The 18,068-nt window shown below is 34.9% G+C and overlaps 1 protein-coding gene across 3 annotated transcripts in view; it reads left to right on the top strand.

Annotated features, from left to right (window-relative positions):
• LOC308342481 (pancreatic alpha-amylase) overlaps window positions 1-18,068 on the top strand; it is a 41,853-nt gene that overhangs the window by 14,193 nt on the left and 9,592 nt on the right. The window contains exon 2 of one of the 3 annotated variants that reach the window (XM_080802935.1): window positions 10,166-10,203. The exons of 1 other annotated variant lie outside the window; for it this stretch is intronic. In XM_080802935.1, the coding sequence (XP_080659061.1) occupies window positions 10,196-10,203 (8 nt within the window). In that variant the 5' untranslated portion in view covers window positions 10,166-10,195. Of the gene's footprint in view, window positions 1-10,024; window positions 10,204-18,068 lie in introns of those variants that run through there. One more of the 3 variants, XM_080802934.1, reaches the window with a different exon arrangement.

Below are 18,068 nucleotides of genomic sequence, written 5' to 3'. Positions count from 1 at the left end.
GCAGATTTTTTTTTTAATCAAAAACTTTCAAAAACCAGAAGGCACTGGGTACAAAGTGCTAAATGGAAAAAAACAAACAACAACAACAACAACAAAAAAAACTGCTATCCTGGAATCTTGTATCTAGCAAAACCTTTCTTCAAAAGTGAGGGAAAAATTAAGAATCACAAATGAAGTTTGAGAAAATTTGTTACCATCAGATCTGCTTTGGAAGAAATACTCAAAGGAGTCTTGCATAGTGAACTTAAAGGTCACTAGATAGTAATTCAAAGTTTTTTGAAGAAATACGGCACTCAATAAAGGGAAATATATGGGCAATTATAAAAGTTAATATTGTAATAGTGGTTTATAACTATATCTGTTTTCTACATGATTTAGGAGACATACATTTTTAAAACAATTATAAGCCAGTATCGTGACTGTGGCTAGTAACTCCACATGTTGTTTTCTACATAATTTGAGACTAACGACATTTAAAATAATTACTTATGTTTTGGGTTTTGGAGTACCCAATGTATGAAGATGTCCTTTGGGGGACTTCAACAATGAAGTTAAGACAACTGTAAAGCCAGAGTTTTTGTCTGATACTGAAGTTAAGAAGTGGTAATTTAGGATTGTTAAATGTAAACCCAATGATAACCACAAATAAAAGAGCTACAGAATAAACACAGAAGAAAATGAGAAAGTAAACATGTCACTACAAAAAATCAACTCAACATAAGACCGTAAGGCAGAAATGAGGAACAAAAAAAAGAAGCTATAGGACATATAGAAAACAGGCAAATTGATAGGAGATCCTCATTTTAAGTAATTAAGTATAAATGAACTTAACTCTTTAGTCAAAACACAATTGGGAGAGTGTATAAAGACACCTCATTCAACTATATGATGTCTACGAGAAACACACTTTAGATTCAAAGACACAAAGAGATTTAAAGTGAAAGGATGGAAAAAAACTTAAAGGGTGGGAAAAGATAATGCATGCAAATAGTAATCAAAAGAAAGCAGGAGTGGCTTTACTGATACTGACAAAAGAGACCTTAAATTGAAAAGATTGCAAGAGACAAGAAGGATTTTAATAAAAGTTTAATAGAGCAAAATAATATATTTATAGATTATAAACTATAAACATTTATGTGCCTAAAGAATATGAAATGAATGAAATATGAAGCAAAACTGACAGAATTGAAGGATGAAATAGTTTTACAATAATACTTCAAAACTTTAGTACTCCTTTTATGATGATAGAATGAGACAGAAGATAAGGAAATAGAGGACTCACACAATAAACCAACTAATCTAACATATACAGAACACTCTACCTAAGAACAGCAGGATACACATTCCTCCCAAGTGCATATGAGATATTTTCTAGGGTAGACTTCATTATCAAACCACAAATTAAGTTTCAGTAAATTTATAGAAAGGGGCATACAAAGTATGTTTGACCACAGCAGGATTCAATTAGAAATCAGTAACAGAAGGAAAGTTGGAAAGTTCATTTTATCATTGAAATTAGACAACATTCTTGAACAACCAGTAGGTCAAAAAATAAGTCAGATGAGAAATTAGAAAACCCTTAGAGACAACTGAAAACCAAAACAATGTACTGGAACTATGGGATGCAGCAAAAGTGGTGCTAAGGGGAGAATTTATTGTTATAAATCACACTAAAAAACAAAGCTCTCACACCAACAAGCTAACTTTACAACTTACGGAACTAGAAAAAGAAAAATAATTAAATCCAAAGCTAGTAGAAGGACGAAGTAATAAAGATTACATAGAAATGAAATAGAGAATAGAAAAATAATAGAGAAAGTCAGTGAAACCAAAAGTTGATTAGTTGAAAACATCAGCAAATTTGACATATTTATAACTGGATGGACTAATTAAAAAAGACTTGAATTATTAAAATCGTAAGTTAAAGTGGGTACATTACTACAGATTCTATAAAAATAAAAAGGATTATAAGAGTATGATGAACAGTTCTACTCAAATTGAGTGATGAAATGGACAAATTCCTAGAAATACAAAGCCTACTAAGAATAAGTTACACAAAAAATAGAAATTCTGAATAGACCTATAACAAATAGGGAGATTGGGGCGCCTGGGTGGCTCAGTGGGTTGGGCCGCTGCCTTCGGCTCGGGTCGTGATCTTGGGGTCCTGGGATTGAGTCCCATGTTGGGGGTCTCTGCTCAGCGGGGAGTCTGCTTCCCTCTCTCTCTCTGCCTGCCTCTCTGCCTACTTGTGATCTCTCTCTGTCAAATAAATAAATAAAATCTTAAAAAAAACAAAACAAAACAGGGAGATTGAATCAGTAATCAAAACTCTGACAATGAAAAGCCCTGGGACTGACAGCTTTACTAGTGAATTCTACAAAACATTTAAGGATGAAATAATACCAATCCTTCCCAGACTCGGCCTAAAATTTGAAGAGCAGGCAACACTTCTTGGCTCATGCTGTGAAACTAACATTGCCCTGATATCAAAGCCAGAAAAAAACTACAAGAGAAAAAATACAGACCAATATCCCTTGTGAACATTGATGCAAACAAACCTTTCAACCAAATACTAGCAAACTGAAATCAGCAGCATGTTATAAGAATTACACATCATAACCAAGTGGAATCTATTATTGGAATGCAAGGATGGTTCAACATATGAAAATTTATCAATGTAATATAAACCATGAAAAGAATGAAGAACAGAAACTACATGGTCATTTCAATTGATACATAAAAAGCATTTCACACAATTTAATACATTTTCATGATAAAAACATTGAGTAAACTAGGAATAGGAGGAAAACTATCTCAACATAATAAAAGCTATATATATGGAAAACCCACAGTGAACATCATACACCATGCCGAAAAGTAGGGAAGAGTTTTCTTGTACAATAAGGAACAAGTAAAAAATTCCCACTTTAACCATTTCTGTTCAACCTAGTGCTGGAAATTGTAGCCAGAGGAGTTAGGAAAACAAAAGCATTCAAATTGAAAAGGAAGAAATGCAATTATCTCTGTTCACAGATGATATATGATTTTCAGCTTTATTGAGGTATAATTGAGAAATAAAATCTTCAGATAAAGTGTACAACATGACTTAATATATACATATATTGTGGAAAGAATCTGCACCCCCCCATCTAGTTAATTAACACATCTATCATTTGACATATTTCCTTTAAGTTTTCTCCACAAAGTTCAATTACAGAGTAGTGGTATCACTTATAGTCGCCATGTCATACATTAGATCATCAAACCTTATTCATTTTATAACTGAAAGTTTATACCCTTTATCAACCTTTTCTGTATTTATGCCACCCTTCAGTCCCTATTAAACACTTTTCTACTCTCTGACTATAGGTTTGACTTTTTCCCCTTCCTTTTTTAAATTCCGCTTACAAGTGAAACAATGCAGTATTTTCCTTACTCTCTTTGGCTTATTTCACTTAGCATAATGCCCTTTCAAATCCATCCATGTTGTCATAAATTACTGGGATTGGTGGATCATATGGTAATTCTGTTCTTACTTTTTTGAGGAATCTCTGTACTGTTTTCCATAGTGGTTGTATTACTTTACATTCCCATCTACAGTGTACAGGGTTCTCTTTTTCACATCCTTTCTAGCATTTATTATCTCATCTTCTTGATGATAACCATTCTAACAGGTGGGAGATATTAGCTCTTTGTGTTTTGTTTTGTTTTGTTTTTTAAGATTTTATTTATTTATTTCACAGAGAGAGAGAGATCACAAGATAGGCAGAGAGAGAGGGAGAAGCAGGCTTCCTGCTGAGCAGAGAGACCGATGTGGGGCTCGATCCCAGGACCCTGAGATCATGACCTGAGCCGAAGGCAGAGGCTCAACCCACTGAGCCGCCCAAGTGCCCTAATTCTCTGTGGTTTTGATTTGCATTTCCTGATGATTGGTGATATTGAACACCTTTCATGTACCAGTTGCTATTTGTATATCTTTGAAAATGTCTGTTTAGGCCTTTGTCCACTTTTTAATTAAGTTATTTATTTTATTGAGTTGTAAATATAATCTTATATGTAGAAAACGTTAAAGATTCCACCAAAAAACCGTGTCAGAAAAAAACTTGTCAGAATAAATAAGTTCAGCAAAGTAGTAGGATGCAAATGCAACATGCATTTCTGTACACTAATGAACAATCTGTAGAGGAAATTATGGAAAAAATCATTTATAATAGCATGAAAAAGAATAAAATACTTAGGAATCAAATAATGAGGTGGAAAAATGTACAGTAAAACCTATAAAACATTGCTGAAAGATGTTAAAGACATAAATTGAAACATTTCTCTTTTCATGGGTTGGAATACTTAGGGAATCAAAATGTCAGTACATCCAAAGTAATCTACACCTTCAGTGCAATCTCTATCAAAATCCCACTGACCTTAAAAAAAAAAAGAAAGAAAATTCTGTCCTAAAATTCATATATCAAGGGACCCTGAATAGCCAAAACAATCTTGAGAAAGAACGAAACTAGAGGACTCACTTCTGGTTTCAAAACCTACTATAAGCCTATAGTAATCAAAACATTGTGGTACTGGCATAAAGACAGACATAATCCATGGAATAGAATAAAATCCAGGAATACAGCCTCTCATATATGGTCAAATGATTCTTTTTTTTTTTTTTCAAGAGTTATCTTATTTGAGTGAGAGAGGGAGAGCAAGTACGAGTGGGAGGGGCAGAGTGAAAAAAGGAGAGTCCCAAGTAGACTCCTTGCTGAGCGTGGAGCCTGATATAGGCTTGATCCCAGGACCCCAAGATCACAACCTGAGCCAAAACCAAGAGTCAGATGCTTAAATGGCTGTGCCATCCAGGCACTCCTGGTCAAATGATGGCAAGAATGATGCCAAAACCATTCAATGGGAAAAGACAGTATTTTCAACAAATTGTGGTAGGAAAATTGGATAACCACACATGAAAGATTTCATTTGCACAATTACCTAAGACTGTATACAAAAATTAATTCCAAATGTATCAAAAAATCTAAATTTAAGAACTAAAAAACCTCTCAAAACAGAGCTAAAGCTTCACAACATTGGATTTGACAGTGATTCATTACATAAGGCATTATGTAATACACACATTATACATTACCAAAGGCATAGGTAACAAGAAAAAATAGACAAATTGAACTTCACAAAATTTTTTTAAAAATTTTCATCAAAAGATGTATACAGAATGAGAGAATATATTTCAAATCCTAAAATCTGATAAGTGATTAATATTCAGAATATACAAAGAACACCTAAAATTCAACAACAACAAAAAACAACCTAATTCAAAAATGGGCAAAGGATTTGAGTAGACTTATCTCTAAAGATGTATAAATTATCAATATGCACAAAGATATTACTTCACTTTCAGGATGTCTATTATCAAAACAAACAAACAAAAAAAAAACAAGAAACAAGTGTTTTTGAGGATGTGGCAAAATTGAATCCTGTGCATTTTTGGTGGGAAGTTAAAATGGTATAGCTGCTATGGGAAGCAGTGTGGCAGTTTTTAATGAAACAAAAATAGAATTGCCATATGATTCAGCAATTCCACTTTTGGGTAGATACCCAAAAGAATTGAGAGCAAATTCTCAAGGTAATTATTCACCCACCCATGTTCTTAATAGCCTTACTCACAATAGCCAAAAAGGTGGAAGCAATACAAGTGTACTTCAACAGATGAATGGATAAGTCACATGTGGTAATATCCATATGAGGGAATAATATTCAGCCTTTAAAAAGGAAAATTTGCCATATGTTATAATGAAGATAAACCTTGAAGATATTATTATTTGGGAAATCTTTATATCTCCTTAATATCTGAAGGACAACTTTGCCAGATAGCATATTCTTAGCTATCAATTTTTATTTTTTAATGCTTTAAATATTTCATTTCATTCTCACCTGCCCTATGGTTTCTGCTGAAAAGTCCACTGATAGTTAAATGGGAGTTTTCTTGTAAACTACTTTCTTTTTTCCCCAGCTGCCTTTAGCATTCTTCATAAGTAATTTTTGACAGTTTTGTTATAAAGTGTCTTGGAAATGGACTTTTTGCATTGAAATAATAGGGTGTTCTAGCTTTGCAGACTTGTATGTTCAGTTTCTTCCCCAGGTTTGGAAAGTTCACAGCTATTATATCTTTAACTCTCTGCCCCCTTCCCTCTCTCTTTTTCTAAGTACACTAATTATTCTATTTTCTTTTCTGATAGAATCTGATAGTACTCATAGGGTTTCTTCACTTTTTAAAAATCTTAGTTTTCTCTCCTTTTCTGACTGAATCATTTCTAAAATCCTATCTGCCAACTCACTTATACTTTCTTCCTTCTTATCTGCTCTGTTACCTATGCTCTTCAATGCATTCTTTATTTCATTCTATGACTTTTTTCAGCTCCAGAATTTGTTTTTGTTTGTTTTTAATTTCAGTTGTTTTGGTAGAGAACTCATTCTGTTCATTAATTTTATATGGAGTTCATTGAGTTGCTTTTTTTGGTTTTCTTGTAGCCCATTAAATTTCTTCATAAAATTTATTTTAAATTCTCTATCAGTTTCATTTCAATATTTTGTGTCTTTGAGATCAGTATATGGAGAATTATTTTCTTTTCATAATGTCATATTACCTGATTTCTCATTGTGTCTGACAATATGTGTCTCTGATTTTAAATTTGAAATAGCAAACACTTTTCTTACTTAAAAATTTGTGTTATATGGTTATCACAGCTCAACAGGCTAGCAATTAGAAAACTTTCTTTTGTAATCCAGGAGGTGGCACTATAGCTCAAGTTTTTGGTTTCTACCATGGGTGTTCGTTCTTGGGATGAAGTATGCAAAAAGAGCTGGCAGCGAGTTGGGCTAGATGTGGATTTAGCATCTGGAACTTTGGGGGAGGCTACAGTCCATTAGGTGGATCTTAGTGTAGAGAAATTCAAGAGATCTATGAACAGACCTACTGCTGAAATTCTGAAGCATACAGAAGGAAATTAAGTTCCTTCAGTGCCATTTAATATTCCTTGTCTGCCTCCTTCTCTTCCCTCTTCCTCCCCCAAGTCACAGAGGTCCCTCCTTAAAACTCTTGTGTCGCAGGTGAGAAACAAGCCCCTCCAGCTGCAACCCACATGCAGCTAGGTAGTGTGTCAGCTTCTTTCACTTATCACTTCCTCTGCCAGGGAAGTAGCTCCTTCTGTTGCCCAAAGCCCAGAGTGTTTCATTGTTGCCCTTAAGAGGGAGCTGCCTCAGTGGGTTACTCCCTGTCCTCTGCCTCCTCTGCCATCTATCCCACTCTAACGTTGTGCCAGTGGAGCAGGTTCACCAATTCCCTTGAATCCACAGTCCACTCTGAGATCCTATCCACTTACTTTTGCATGCACAAGTAGATAGAAATTGGTATAATACAGAGAGGCACTTTAATACTTATAGGTGACTAATTAATTGTAAAAAAGGTGAGGAGAAAGGAATCACTCATGGTACCATGATGCTGACATCACAGTCAGTTTTTTTAAGTTGTTATTTGTTCAATATAAATACTGCTCGTCTCATTCCTAGGTCTTGTTTTTTTATATCAATAAAATAAGAGAATTAGATTTAGGTAAGAACAATATATTCTTATCTAAATAATTATCGGGTGTCTGGGTGGCTCAGTAGGTTAAGCCACTGCCTTCAGCTCAGGTCATGATCTCAGGGTCCTGGGATCGAGTCCCGCATCAGGCTTTCTGCTCAGCAGGGAGCCTGCTTCCCTCTCTTTCTCTCTGCCTACTTGTGATCTCTGTCAAATAAATAAATAAAATCTTTAAAAAAACAAAGAATAATATATCAATGTGGTATATATATACAATGGAATACTATGCAGCCATCAAAAGGAATGAAATCCTGCCATTTGCGATGACGTGGATGGAACTAGAGGGTATTATGCTTAACGAAATAAGTCAATTGGAGAAAGACAGCTATCATATGATCTCCCTAATATGAGGAAGTGGAGATGCAACATGGGGGGTTTGGGAGGTAGGAAAAGAATAAATGAAACAAGATGGGATTGGGAGGGAGACAAAGCATAAGAGACTCTTAATCTCACAAAACAAAACTGAGGGGTGCTGGGGGGTAGAGGGGTCGGGAGAGGGTGGTGGTGTTATGGACGTTGGGGAGGGTATGTGCTATGGTGAGGGCTGTGAAGTGTAAACCTGGCGATTCACAGACCTGTACCCCTGGGGCTAATAATACATTATATGTTTATTAAAAAATAAAAAATTAAAAAAAATAATATATCAGTGGTAGTTTTTTATGAAACTGAATTTCATGACTTTTATATGAAAATGTTTTTATATAATTTTTTAAAGATTCTACTGATTACTTAAGAGCTCAAAAATCTGGAAACCATTGGACTAGCTTATTCCAGTAGTCTCTTTCAATATTAATGTTCTCTGATCTTATGATTTATTCTTTCTTCCTACATCCCAAGAGAAAAGAAATGTCTAGTAGAATGTCTAAGAATCAAAGAGCTTAATTAAGGGAACTTAATGGTTGCATCAATCAGGATAGAATAGGTGATGTCACAATAACAAAAAACCTGAATTCTCAGTGGCTTACAATAGCCAAGTTTGTTTCTCACTTTTACCTTAAATCAACAAGGAGACTCTTCATATTAGTCACTTTACAGTCTGTCACTGAAACTTCATTTTGCTACATGCTTTAACAATCACAGAGGCCCCAGATTAAAACATATTACTTTTGCTTTTATTTCATTGCCAAAGGAAATTACATAGATATTCCCAAATTCAACAGGACAAGGTGTGTAATTCACCTGCTGGGAGGAGCACTGAATATTTATGAATAAGATCTGGAATAAGAACTATAACAGAGAGGGGTGCCTCTCTGTAGCTCAGTTGGTTAAGCAGCTGAGGACTCTTGATTTATGCTCACGTCATGATCTGAGGGTATTGAGATCAAGCCCTATGTTGGGCTCTGCACTAAGTGTGATGCCTGCTTAAGATTCTCTTTTACCCTCTTCTTCTCATGCTCATGCTCTCTCTCTATAAAAGAAACACACAAACAAAAATCTCACACTGTAATAGAGAAATATTAATTTTGTTTGGTGTAAAAATTTGAAAAACAGGAAATAAGAGATGAACTACTTTTGCAATTTTCTAAATATATTAATATTAGCTAAACAGAAATTACCAGATTCTAAAATATCTTCAGATAAAGTATTTGATTTTTTTTTTTACAACTCAGTGACGGAGACTGATAAGCCTAAGTATTGGCTACAAACACACTATAGAGTTAAACTGCTCGGTTTTGAATTTCAGTTTCAGCATTTACTGAAATTTGACCATGGACAAATTACCTTATTTAGTGTACTTCAGTTCCCTTCATTTAAAACTGGGTATAATCATAATCCTATATTGCATTTATGTTTGTGTGAGGAATCAAAGTGATAATACACTGAAATGACACATAGTTGTACTCAATATATAGTTAGTTGTTTTTAGTTATTTTTGTATTTCTATCTTGTTTATCAATAATACTATTACCCCCATTTTCCAACTGAGACCTAAATGCAATAGTCTTTGATTTCTCTAAGGTTCACACAGAAGATGGCAAAGCTCAGATTCAAAATTAGATGTTTGGCTTAGAGACTTTGTTTACATCCTAGTCACACTGTTTAATTTGACACAATCATTTTAATCTTTGTCTTTAAGGTTTTTTTATCAAAAAAAGTTTTCTTACAGATTGCTATAGATGGTTCAGGAAAGAAAAAGACTAATTGAGATTGGGAGAGGATATTGAAAGAAAGAGAAAGGAAGAAAAAAAAAGAGAAGGAGAAAAAGAAAGCCAACAACTGAAAAGGTTCAGTGTAATTTAGAAGTGGTGGCAGGATAGCAACTTGAGCAGAGGAGAGAAGACTGTGGTTTGTTCAGCAACCGGGAGTGACGGTAGCCAATCAAGTATCATCATGGAGCTCACGTTAGACTTTTTTTTTTTTTTTTTTTTTTTTACAAATTAGGTTTGAAGAATTGGAAAGGGTTGTAGAGCACCTATTGGAAAGAAAAGAATTATAGAAAATCTATAAAGTCCTAAATTCAGCGTTTTTTCCCCTTGTTTTTTTTTGTTTTTTTTTTTTTGTTGTTTTTCTGCAATTGAAAAGACTGCTTTGAGAGGTTGCTGATTTAAAGAAATGATGTGGTAAGTTATTTTAATGTTTTATGGGTATCATGTAGTCCCTACCCCCCACTTTTTTCTTGAAAGAAATGGTTTCTGTCATATGATTTGATATTGCCCAAAGCTTCACGACCTATTTTAGGTTTGTTGACAACTCAAGTTTCAGTTTCCAGCAGCACAAAATGTACTGTTTGTGTTTGAAGTGTGTCTGAGCCTTGGCTCAAAATGTTTCTTTCATTTAAGAAATCTGGTAGGCAAACTTGATTATATTTGCCTCTTTTCTCTAACTTTCCCATGTGGTTTATTATCTTGAGCTTAGTTTCAATTTCCTGTTTTTATTTTCCTTTTTTTTCTTTTTTTCTTTTTCTTTTTTTTTTCATGAGAATAGAGAGCTTGTAGGAGACAGTTTTGAGAAAATTGTACATGATTCAATGCAAAGTTTAAAAGAATTATCACTTTTTTCAGTAAGAGAAACCACTAACTTGACCAAATGCTGTAGTAATGATACTACCTAAAGCTCTAAAATATTCAAAACAATGAAAATAGAAAAAAATACTTAGAGATAAATAAAAGTGAAAAATAAGCATAGATGTGACGGATAAGGTATTTCCATTAAAATGTTTTATGATTTTAAACAACCTAAAGAAATTTAACTATGAGGTATCTAGGCTAATAACTACAAATGATAAGAGTAGATAACTTGTCTCTTCTTGGTTAATGTTAATTTATTTACATGTTAAAAAATATATTACTATCTGCCTGAGATGCGAGGTTGCTTTGGATGGGGGAAAGAACATTGTCATAGCTAATACTTATATAGGTAACTGACTGACATTTATATAAGTAGAAAGAAAGCCATAGAAATAGATACTAGTTTTTTTACTACACTTTTTACTTAACATTTTAATAGAGCTCCTTTATTCTATTTATGACATGGTATGGTTTAAGTAGACTTTAAGCTGAATCACTAAGTTTATGGTATTTCATGTATCAAGAGAAATCCTGGATTTATTCTAGAGCTTTCCCCCTAAATGATGTCATTTATATTGTGGACATTAAATAAAATAACAAATATCTCAATACTGATTGAGAAAAAAATACTTGAGAACATCAGAAACTAGCAAACTTATGGAGAAGTCTAAGTTAATAGTATTTTCTTCTTCTTCTTCTTCTTTTTTTTTTAAAGATTTTATTTATTTATTTGAGAGAGAGACAGAGAGAAAGAGAGCATGAGAAGGGAGAAGGTCTGAGGGAGAAGCAGACTCCCCGCGGAGCTGGAGCCTGGGACTTGATGCTGGGACTCCGGGATCATTATCTGAGCCGAAGGCAGTGGCTTAACCAACTGAGCCCCTAGTTTTTTCTTCCTAGAATTGTATATGTTTTATTGGCACTTCAAATATAAATACCTCTTAAGGAGTATTGCTTTTTACCAAATGTCCTAGTTCAGGTTTTTAAGGAACTCCCAATACATCTCATTTGACATATTATAGTAGCCCTTAAAGCTTTAAAATAGAAGAAAATTTCCTCTTTGTAAGGCAATCCAAGCAATATGAGATATGGGCAATGGAGCATTGATATTAGTATTAATAACTGTGAATATCTTCTCTGAGGAAAACAATTTTAGGAAATCCATAATGGGAAGCAGACATAACAACAATTTCAAATTTCTTCTTCTTATTTTTTTTAATATTTTCTTTGTTTATTTGAGAGAAAGAGAGGATGAGCCGGTGGAGGACCTGGGGGGAGAGGGAGAAGCAGGCTCCCACTGAGCAGGCCTGATTTGGGCCTTGAGCCTGGGACACTATGATCATGACCTGAGCCAAAGGCAGAGGCTTAACTGACTTAGCCACCCAGATCCCCTTTTTTTTTGTTTTGTTATTGCTATCAAAGATGTCAAGGGTTTGTTTGCAGATTTTACTTCACATGATATAAAGATGCTTTAGTTGTTTTAATGTCTCTCCTATGGGAGTTTATAACTCTTTAGATTGTTTGAGATAATAATTAAGATTAAATGAGAAAATCTTTGACAATGACTGACCCTTGATAGACGATTGTTGTATAATTATATACATCCACCTATGCTGTGATGCTAGTAAAATTTCTCAGCTTATGTCTGCAAGTTATCTGTTATTTTAATAATAACACCATAAAATACATGTGAAACGGTATTAAAAACAGTTCAGAGATAACGGATGAGGCAGTGATGAGAAGTTATTTCAAAATCAACATGTGATCTCCTATAAGCTCTGAAGAGGTTAAAACAAAAAGAGAGAAAAAGAAAAGAAAGTGTGGAAAAAAGAGCAGGTGGAAAACCTTGCTGGTTCCTTATCACTATTCCCATGGCGGGGGTAAGTATGCAAATACTTCTGAGAGTAGAAGGTATTATTAGAATTTGGAAATAATGGAATGGAAAGAGAGAATGTCCAAGTGACTATAAGTGAAAGTAGAAAGAGAGCATGAAAAAAAAAAAAAAAAAGAAAGAGAGCATGAGTTTAGAGCAGTTTGAATAATACCAGCAATAAAAATAATAAAACAGTAATAGCAATATCACAGAAACCAAATATATTGGGTTTTTAATATATCATTTACTGGGGTAACAGTATTATTGATGTTAATTCACTCAATCATGATGACAACTTTATGAGGTACATGTTACATTTTCTAGTTCATAGATAAAGAGATTATTTTCCAAAAAAAAAAAAAAAAGATAATTTCCAGGGCCACATAGATAATAAATGACAAGGCTAGGATTTAAACTGTAGTTTATCTAACTCCTAAGGTCATTTTCTTAACATTTGGAAGCTTAAGTATGAAGTTCAAACCATGCTCTTATCTAATTCTCAACCCATTATCACCATCAGCCCTATATCATCCACTGTCTAGTCAGTCTTCGCTCCTTTTTCTTATTCTGATATTCATCTTCATCCAGTTGGTCTCTCGTCCTTCCTGAAAATTCTTCTTCCTATTTGTTTTTGAAAATCTTTCTCTGGTGCTTGCGTGGGTCAGTCGGTTAAGCGTCTGCCTTCCGCTCAGGTCACGATCCCAAAGTCCTGGGATTGAGACCTGCTCAGACTCCCTGCTCGGTAGGGAGTCTGCTTCCCTCCTCTGCCCCTCCCCACTGCTTGCAATCTCTCCCTCTCTGTCTGAAATAAATAAATAAAATCTTAAAAAAAGAGAGAGAGATGTCAAAAGAAACTGGAGAAATTAGTATTAATAATAAATTTTATTTAGCCTAATGAATCACAAAATATTATTTCAACATAAATGACATAAAATTATTTTTACACTAATTTTTAATGCTAATTCTTCAAAATTTGGAATATATTTTACACTTATAGCACATCTCCATTCAGACTAGCATTTCAGGATCTCAGTAGTGAAATATTGCCTGTGGCTATGATATTGGACATTACACCTCTAGAATTCTATGATAACTGTTGGAGTAATACAGAGAATGCTGATTTGTGGTAGAATCTATTGTCAAATCACTGGCTCTATTTACCATATGAGCCCAGACAATTTATTCAGTTTATCTGGCATTAGTTCATGTGTACAAAGGTTTTACAAAGATTAGATTGTATCACATAATTTCTGACACTGTTTACTTTGGAAAATCATTGAGGACATCACCCATGTTATGCCAGAATTTTATACAATGCCTGGAATTTAGTGTTTTTTTTTTTTTTAAGACTTTACTTATTTATTTTGACAGAGAGAGAGAGAATGCAAGCAAAAGCAGGGGAAGGGGCAAAGGTAGAGAGAGAGCAAGGAGCCAGATGTGGGACTCAATCCCAGGACCCTGGGATCATGACAAAGGCAGATGCTTAACTGACTGAGCCACCCAAGAGTCTCTGGAATTTAGAGTCTTATGTTACAAAAATTTATTGATCATATAAGCCATTATGCTATGTGTTTTGCTAGTTTCTAAGAATATTAGGTAGAAGGTCTACCTTTAAGAAGTTTGGTATAGAATGATGAGCAGGTAAATACTTAGCTATTTACAGTATATTTATAATGTAAATCAAATATAGCTTAATAATGTCATAAAAGTTAAAAAATTATCATACAGAGGAGTTATTAACTATGCCTGGAAATATCAGGATGAGCTTCAAAAGATGCTACCTCAGCTGCATCTGGAAGGAAAAATAGTTGCTAAGTACACAAGGATGTTGGCTAAGTACATAAGGATGTTGGAAGGTGATATTTGGAAAATCATGGAGCAATGAAATTGTTTGTTAAATGTGAGGGAATTTTAGTTTTTCAGTTGGTAAGTGTTAGGGTCTGCACATTTGTGTCTCCTTTCCCCCAAAATTTACATGTTGAAACCCTAACTCCCAGTGCAATGGTATAAGGCTGTGGGGCCTTTGAGAAGTAATTAGGTTTAGATGAAGTCATGAGAGTGGACCCCCATGATGGGATCGGTGTCCTTATAAGAAGAGAAAGAGACCGGAGCACTCTCTGTCCTCCACCATGTAAAGATACAGGAGAAAATGGCTATCTATGTCTCACCAGACACTGGAACTGCCGACATTTTGATTTCAGGCTTCCCAGCCTCCAGATCTATGAGAAATAAATATTTGTTGTTTAAGCCACCCAGTCTGTAATAATCTTATTTTAACAACTTGAACTGACTAAGAAAGTAGGACAAATTGTGTTTACATGGTGGGTTAGAAGAAGGACCAAAGGAAAGCATTAGGGTTGATAGAGGAGTAATTATGGACCATAGTGTTCTGCATAACGCTTCCCTAAAACTGGTACTTCCTTGTTTTTCCTCATCTTAATATGATATCACCAAATACCTTTCTATATTTTTTCTTTCCCTCATTCTTCAGCTCTAATCTATCCATAAACCTATTGCCTTTCTGTCTCTGAATTATATCCTGTCAGTGCCCTTAGTCCAAGCCACTCACCTCTTTCCTAGATCACCAAAAAAGTGCAACTGATCTCCTAATTTCTACTCTTGTCTTCACATAATCCAATTTCTTCATGACAGCAAGCGTGATTTTCTTTTCAAGTATACCAAACTTTCTTCGCTTTGCTTTTTACAGACTCAAAGAATTTCTCATTATATTCTACAAGGTCCTAAATGATCTGGCCTAATAGACCTCATATCAGTTTACCCTTCACTTTATTACACATTGTTTAGCTACTTTTTTTTTTTTTTTAATGTCACTTTGTTTTTTTCTTTCCTTGGGTTTTTTTCTGTTGTATTTTCCTCTAGATTGTTCTTTCTCTCATCTTTCAAATGACTGGCTCCTTCTTATCTGTCAAATCCTAGCTGAAAATCCTTTCCACAGAGAAATCTTCCTGACTTCTTGACTATTAAAATATTTTGATGACAAAGTCACTTTCTATTTTATTACTGTTAATTCATACTAGTTCTTATTGAACTTATTGAACTTATCTTCAGTTGTTTATTATTATTATTATTATTAATTCATATATTTTCTTTTTTTATTCCTTTTTCTTTTTTCAGCTTTTTATATAAATTCTAGTTAGATCACATATAGTGCAAAATTGGTTTCAGGAGTAGAATTAAGTGGTTTGTCACTTACATACAACACCCAGTGCTCATTATAAGAAGTGCCCTCCTTAAGGACACTCCTTAAGGGCACTCCTTAGGGCCCTCCTAACAAGTGCCTATCATCCATCCAGCCCATCCCACACCCACCTCTCTCCCTCAACCCTTAGTTTGTTCTCTATTACTAAGAGTTTCTTATAGTTTGTTTCTCTCTCCCCTCTTTTTTACCCCCTCCCATATGTTCATAGGTTTTATTTCTCTCTCTCTCTTTTTTTTTAAGATTTTATTTATTTATTTGACAGAGAGATCCCAAGTAGGCAGATAGGCAGGCAGAGAGAGAGAGAGAGAGAGAGGAGGAAGCAGGCTCCCTGCCAAGCAGAGAGCCCAATGCGGGACTCAGTCCCAGGACCCTGAGATCATGACCTGAGCCAAAGGCAGAGGCTTAACCCACTGAGCCACCCAGGCGCCCTCTTTCTTAAAATTTATTTTATTTTATTTTATTTTAAAGATTTTATTTATTTATTTATTTATTTATTTGAGGAAGAGTGCAGAGCAAGAGAGAGAGAGCAGTAGTGGAGGTGAGGGGCAGAGGGAGAGGGCAGACTCCCCACTGAGCAGGTAGCCCAATGTGAGAGTCGATTCCAGAACTCTGGGATCATGATCTGAACCAAAGGCAGATGTTTAACTGACTGAACCACCCAGGTGCACCATCTGTTTTATTTCTTAAATTCCTCATATGAGTGAAATAATATGATATCGATCTTTCTCTGACTGACTTATTTTGCTTAGCATAATAAACTCTAGGTCCATCCATGTTATTGCAAGTGGCAAGATTTCATTTTTTAAATTTTATTATAATTCCAAGTTGGTAAACATATAGTGTAGTATTGGTTTCAAGAGCAGAATTTAGTGATTCATCACTTACATATAACACCCAGTGCTCATCCTAACAAGTTTTCTCTTTCAAACCCATCACCCATTTAGCCCATTCCCCACAAACTTCCCCTCCAGCAACCTTCAGTTTGTTCTCTTAACTAAACAGTCCCTTATGGTTTGCCTTCCTTTTTGTTTTTATCTTATTTAATTTTCCTTTTTTTCCCCCTATTATGTTCAGTTAGCCAATGATTCATTAGTTGTATAACACCCAGTGCTCTCACTGCATGTGCTCTCCTTAATACTCATCACCGGGGTACCTCATTCCCCAACTCCTCTCTCCTCTGTAACCCTCTCTCCTTTGCTTCCCAGAGTCCAGAGTCTCTCATGGTTTGTCTCTGTCTCTGATTTATTCCCATTCCATTTTCCCTCCTTTCCCCTGTGGTAATCTGTGCTATTCCTTATGGTCCACATATGAGTGAAACCATATGATAATTGTCTTTCTCTGCTTGACTTATTTCACTTAGCATAATACATTCCATCCACATTGTTGCAAATGGCAAGATTTCATTCTTTTTTATGTCTAATATTCCATTACACACACATACACACACACACACACACACACACACACACACCACTTCTTTATCCATTCATCAGTCAATGGACATTTGGGCTTTTACCATAGTTTGGCTGTTGTTGATAATGCTGCAACCAACAAAGGGGTTCATGGACTCCTTTGAGTCTATATTTTTGTATCCTTTGTGTAAATACCTACTAGTGCAATTGCTGGATCATAGGGTAGTTCTATTTTTAATTTTTTGAGGAAACTCCATACTGTTTCCCACAGTAGTCACACCTGTTTTTATTCCCACAAACAGTGTTAAGAGGGTTCCCCTTTATCCATCTCTTCGCCAACACCTGTTGTTTCTTGTATTGTTAATTTTAGCCATTCTGACAGGTGTTAGGTGATACCTTGTTATAGTTTTGATTTGTATTTCCCTGATTGTGAGTAATGTTGAGCATTCATATATTTTCTTTCCTCAATAGAATGTAAGCTTCTTGAGAATAAGAATCCTGTCTTATTCATCACTGTATCCTGAAAATCATCCACATGCTTAAGCAAAAAGCAGCATTCAGTTTAAGCAAAGTGCTTATTGGATAAATGGATTAAGTTTTCCCCGTCTGTAGTATTATTCTCTTTTATAGGTTTTTACTTATGTTAAGAAAAAAATGGGATTGGGGCGCCTGGATGGCTCAGTGGGTTAAAGCCTCTGCCTTCGGCTCAGGTCATAATCTCAGGGTCCTGAGATTGAGTCCCGCATCGGGCTCTCTGCTCCGCAGGGAGCCTGCTTCCCCCCTTCTCTCTCTCCCTGCTGCTCTGCCTACTTCTGATCTCTCTCTGTCAAATAAAATCTTTAGAAAAAAAAAAAAAAGAAAAAAAATGGGATTGAATTTATCAATTTAATGTCCTATCAGGTATAAGAGATGTTTA

Source organism: Martes martes, assembly GCF_963455335.1.
Source record: "Martes martes genome assembly, chromosome: 4".
NCBI classification, from domain to species: Eukaryota; Metazoa; Chordata; class Mammalia; order Carnivora; family Mustelidae; genus Martes; species Martes martes.
The sequence above is the reverse complement of the archived record's forward strand: the minus strand, read 5'-3'. Positions and strand labels throughout refer to the sequence as shown.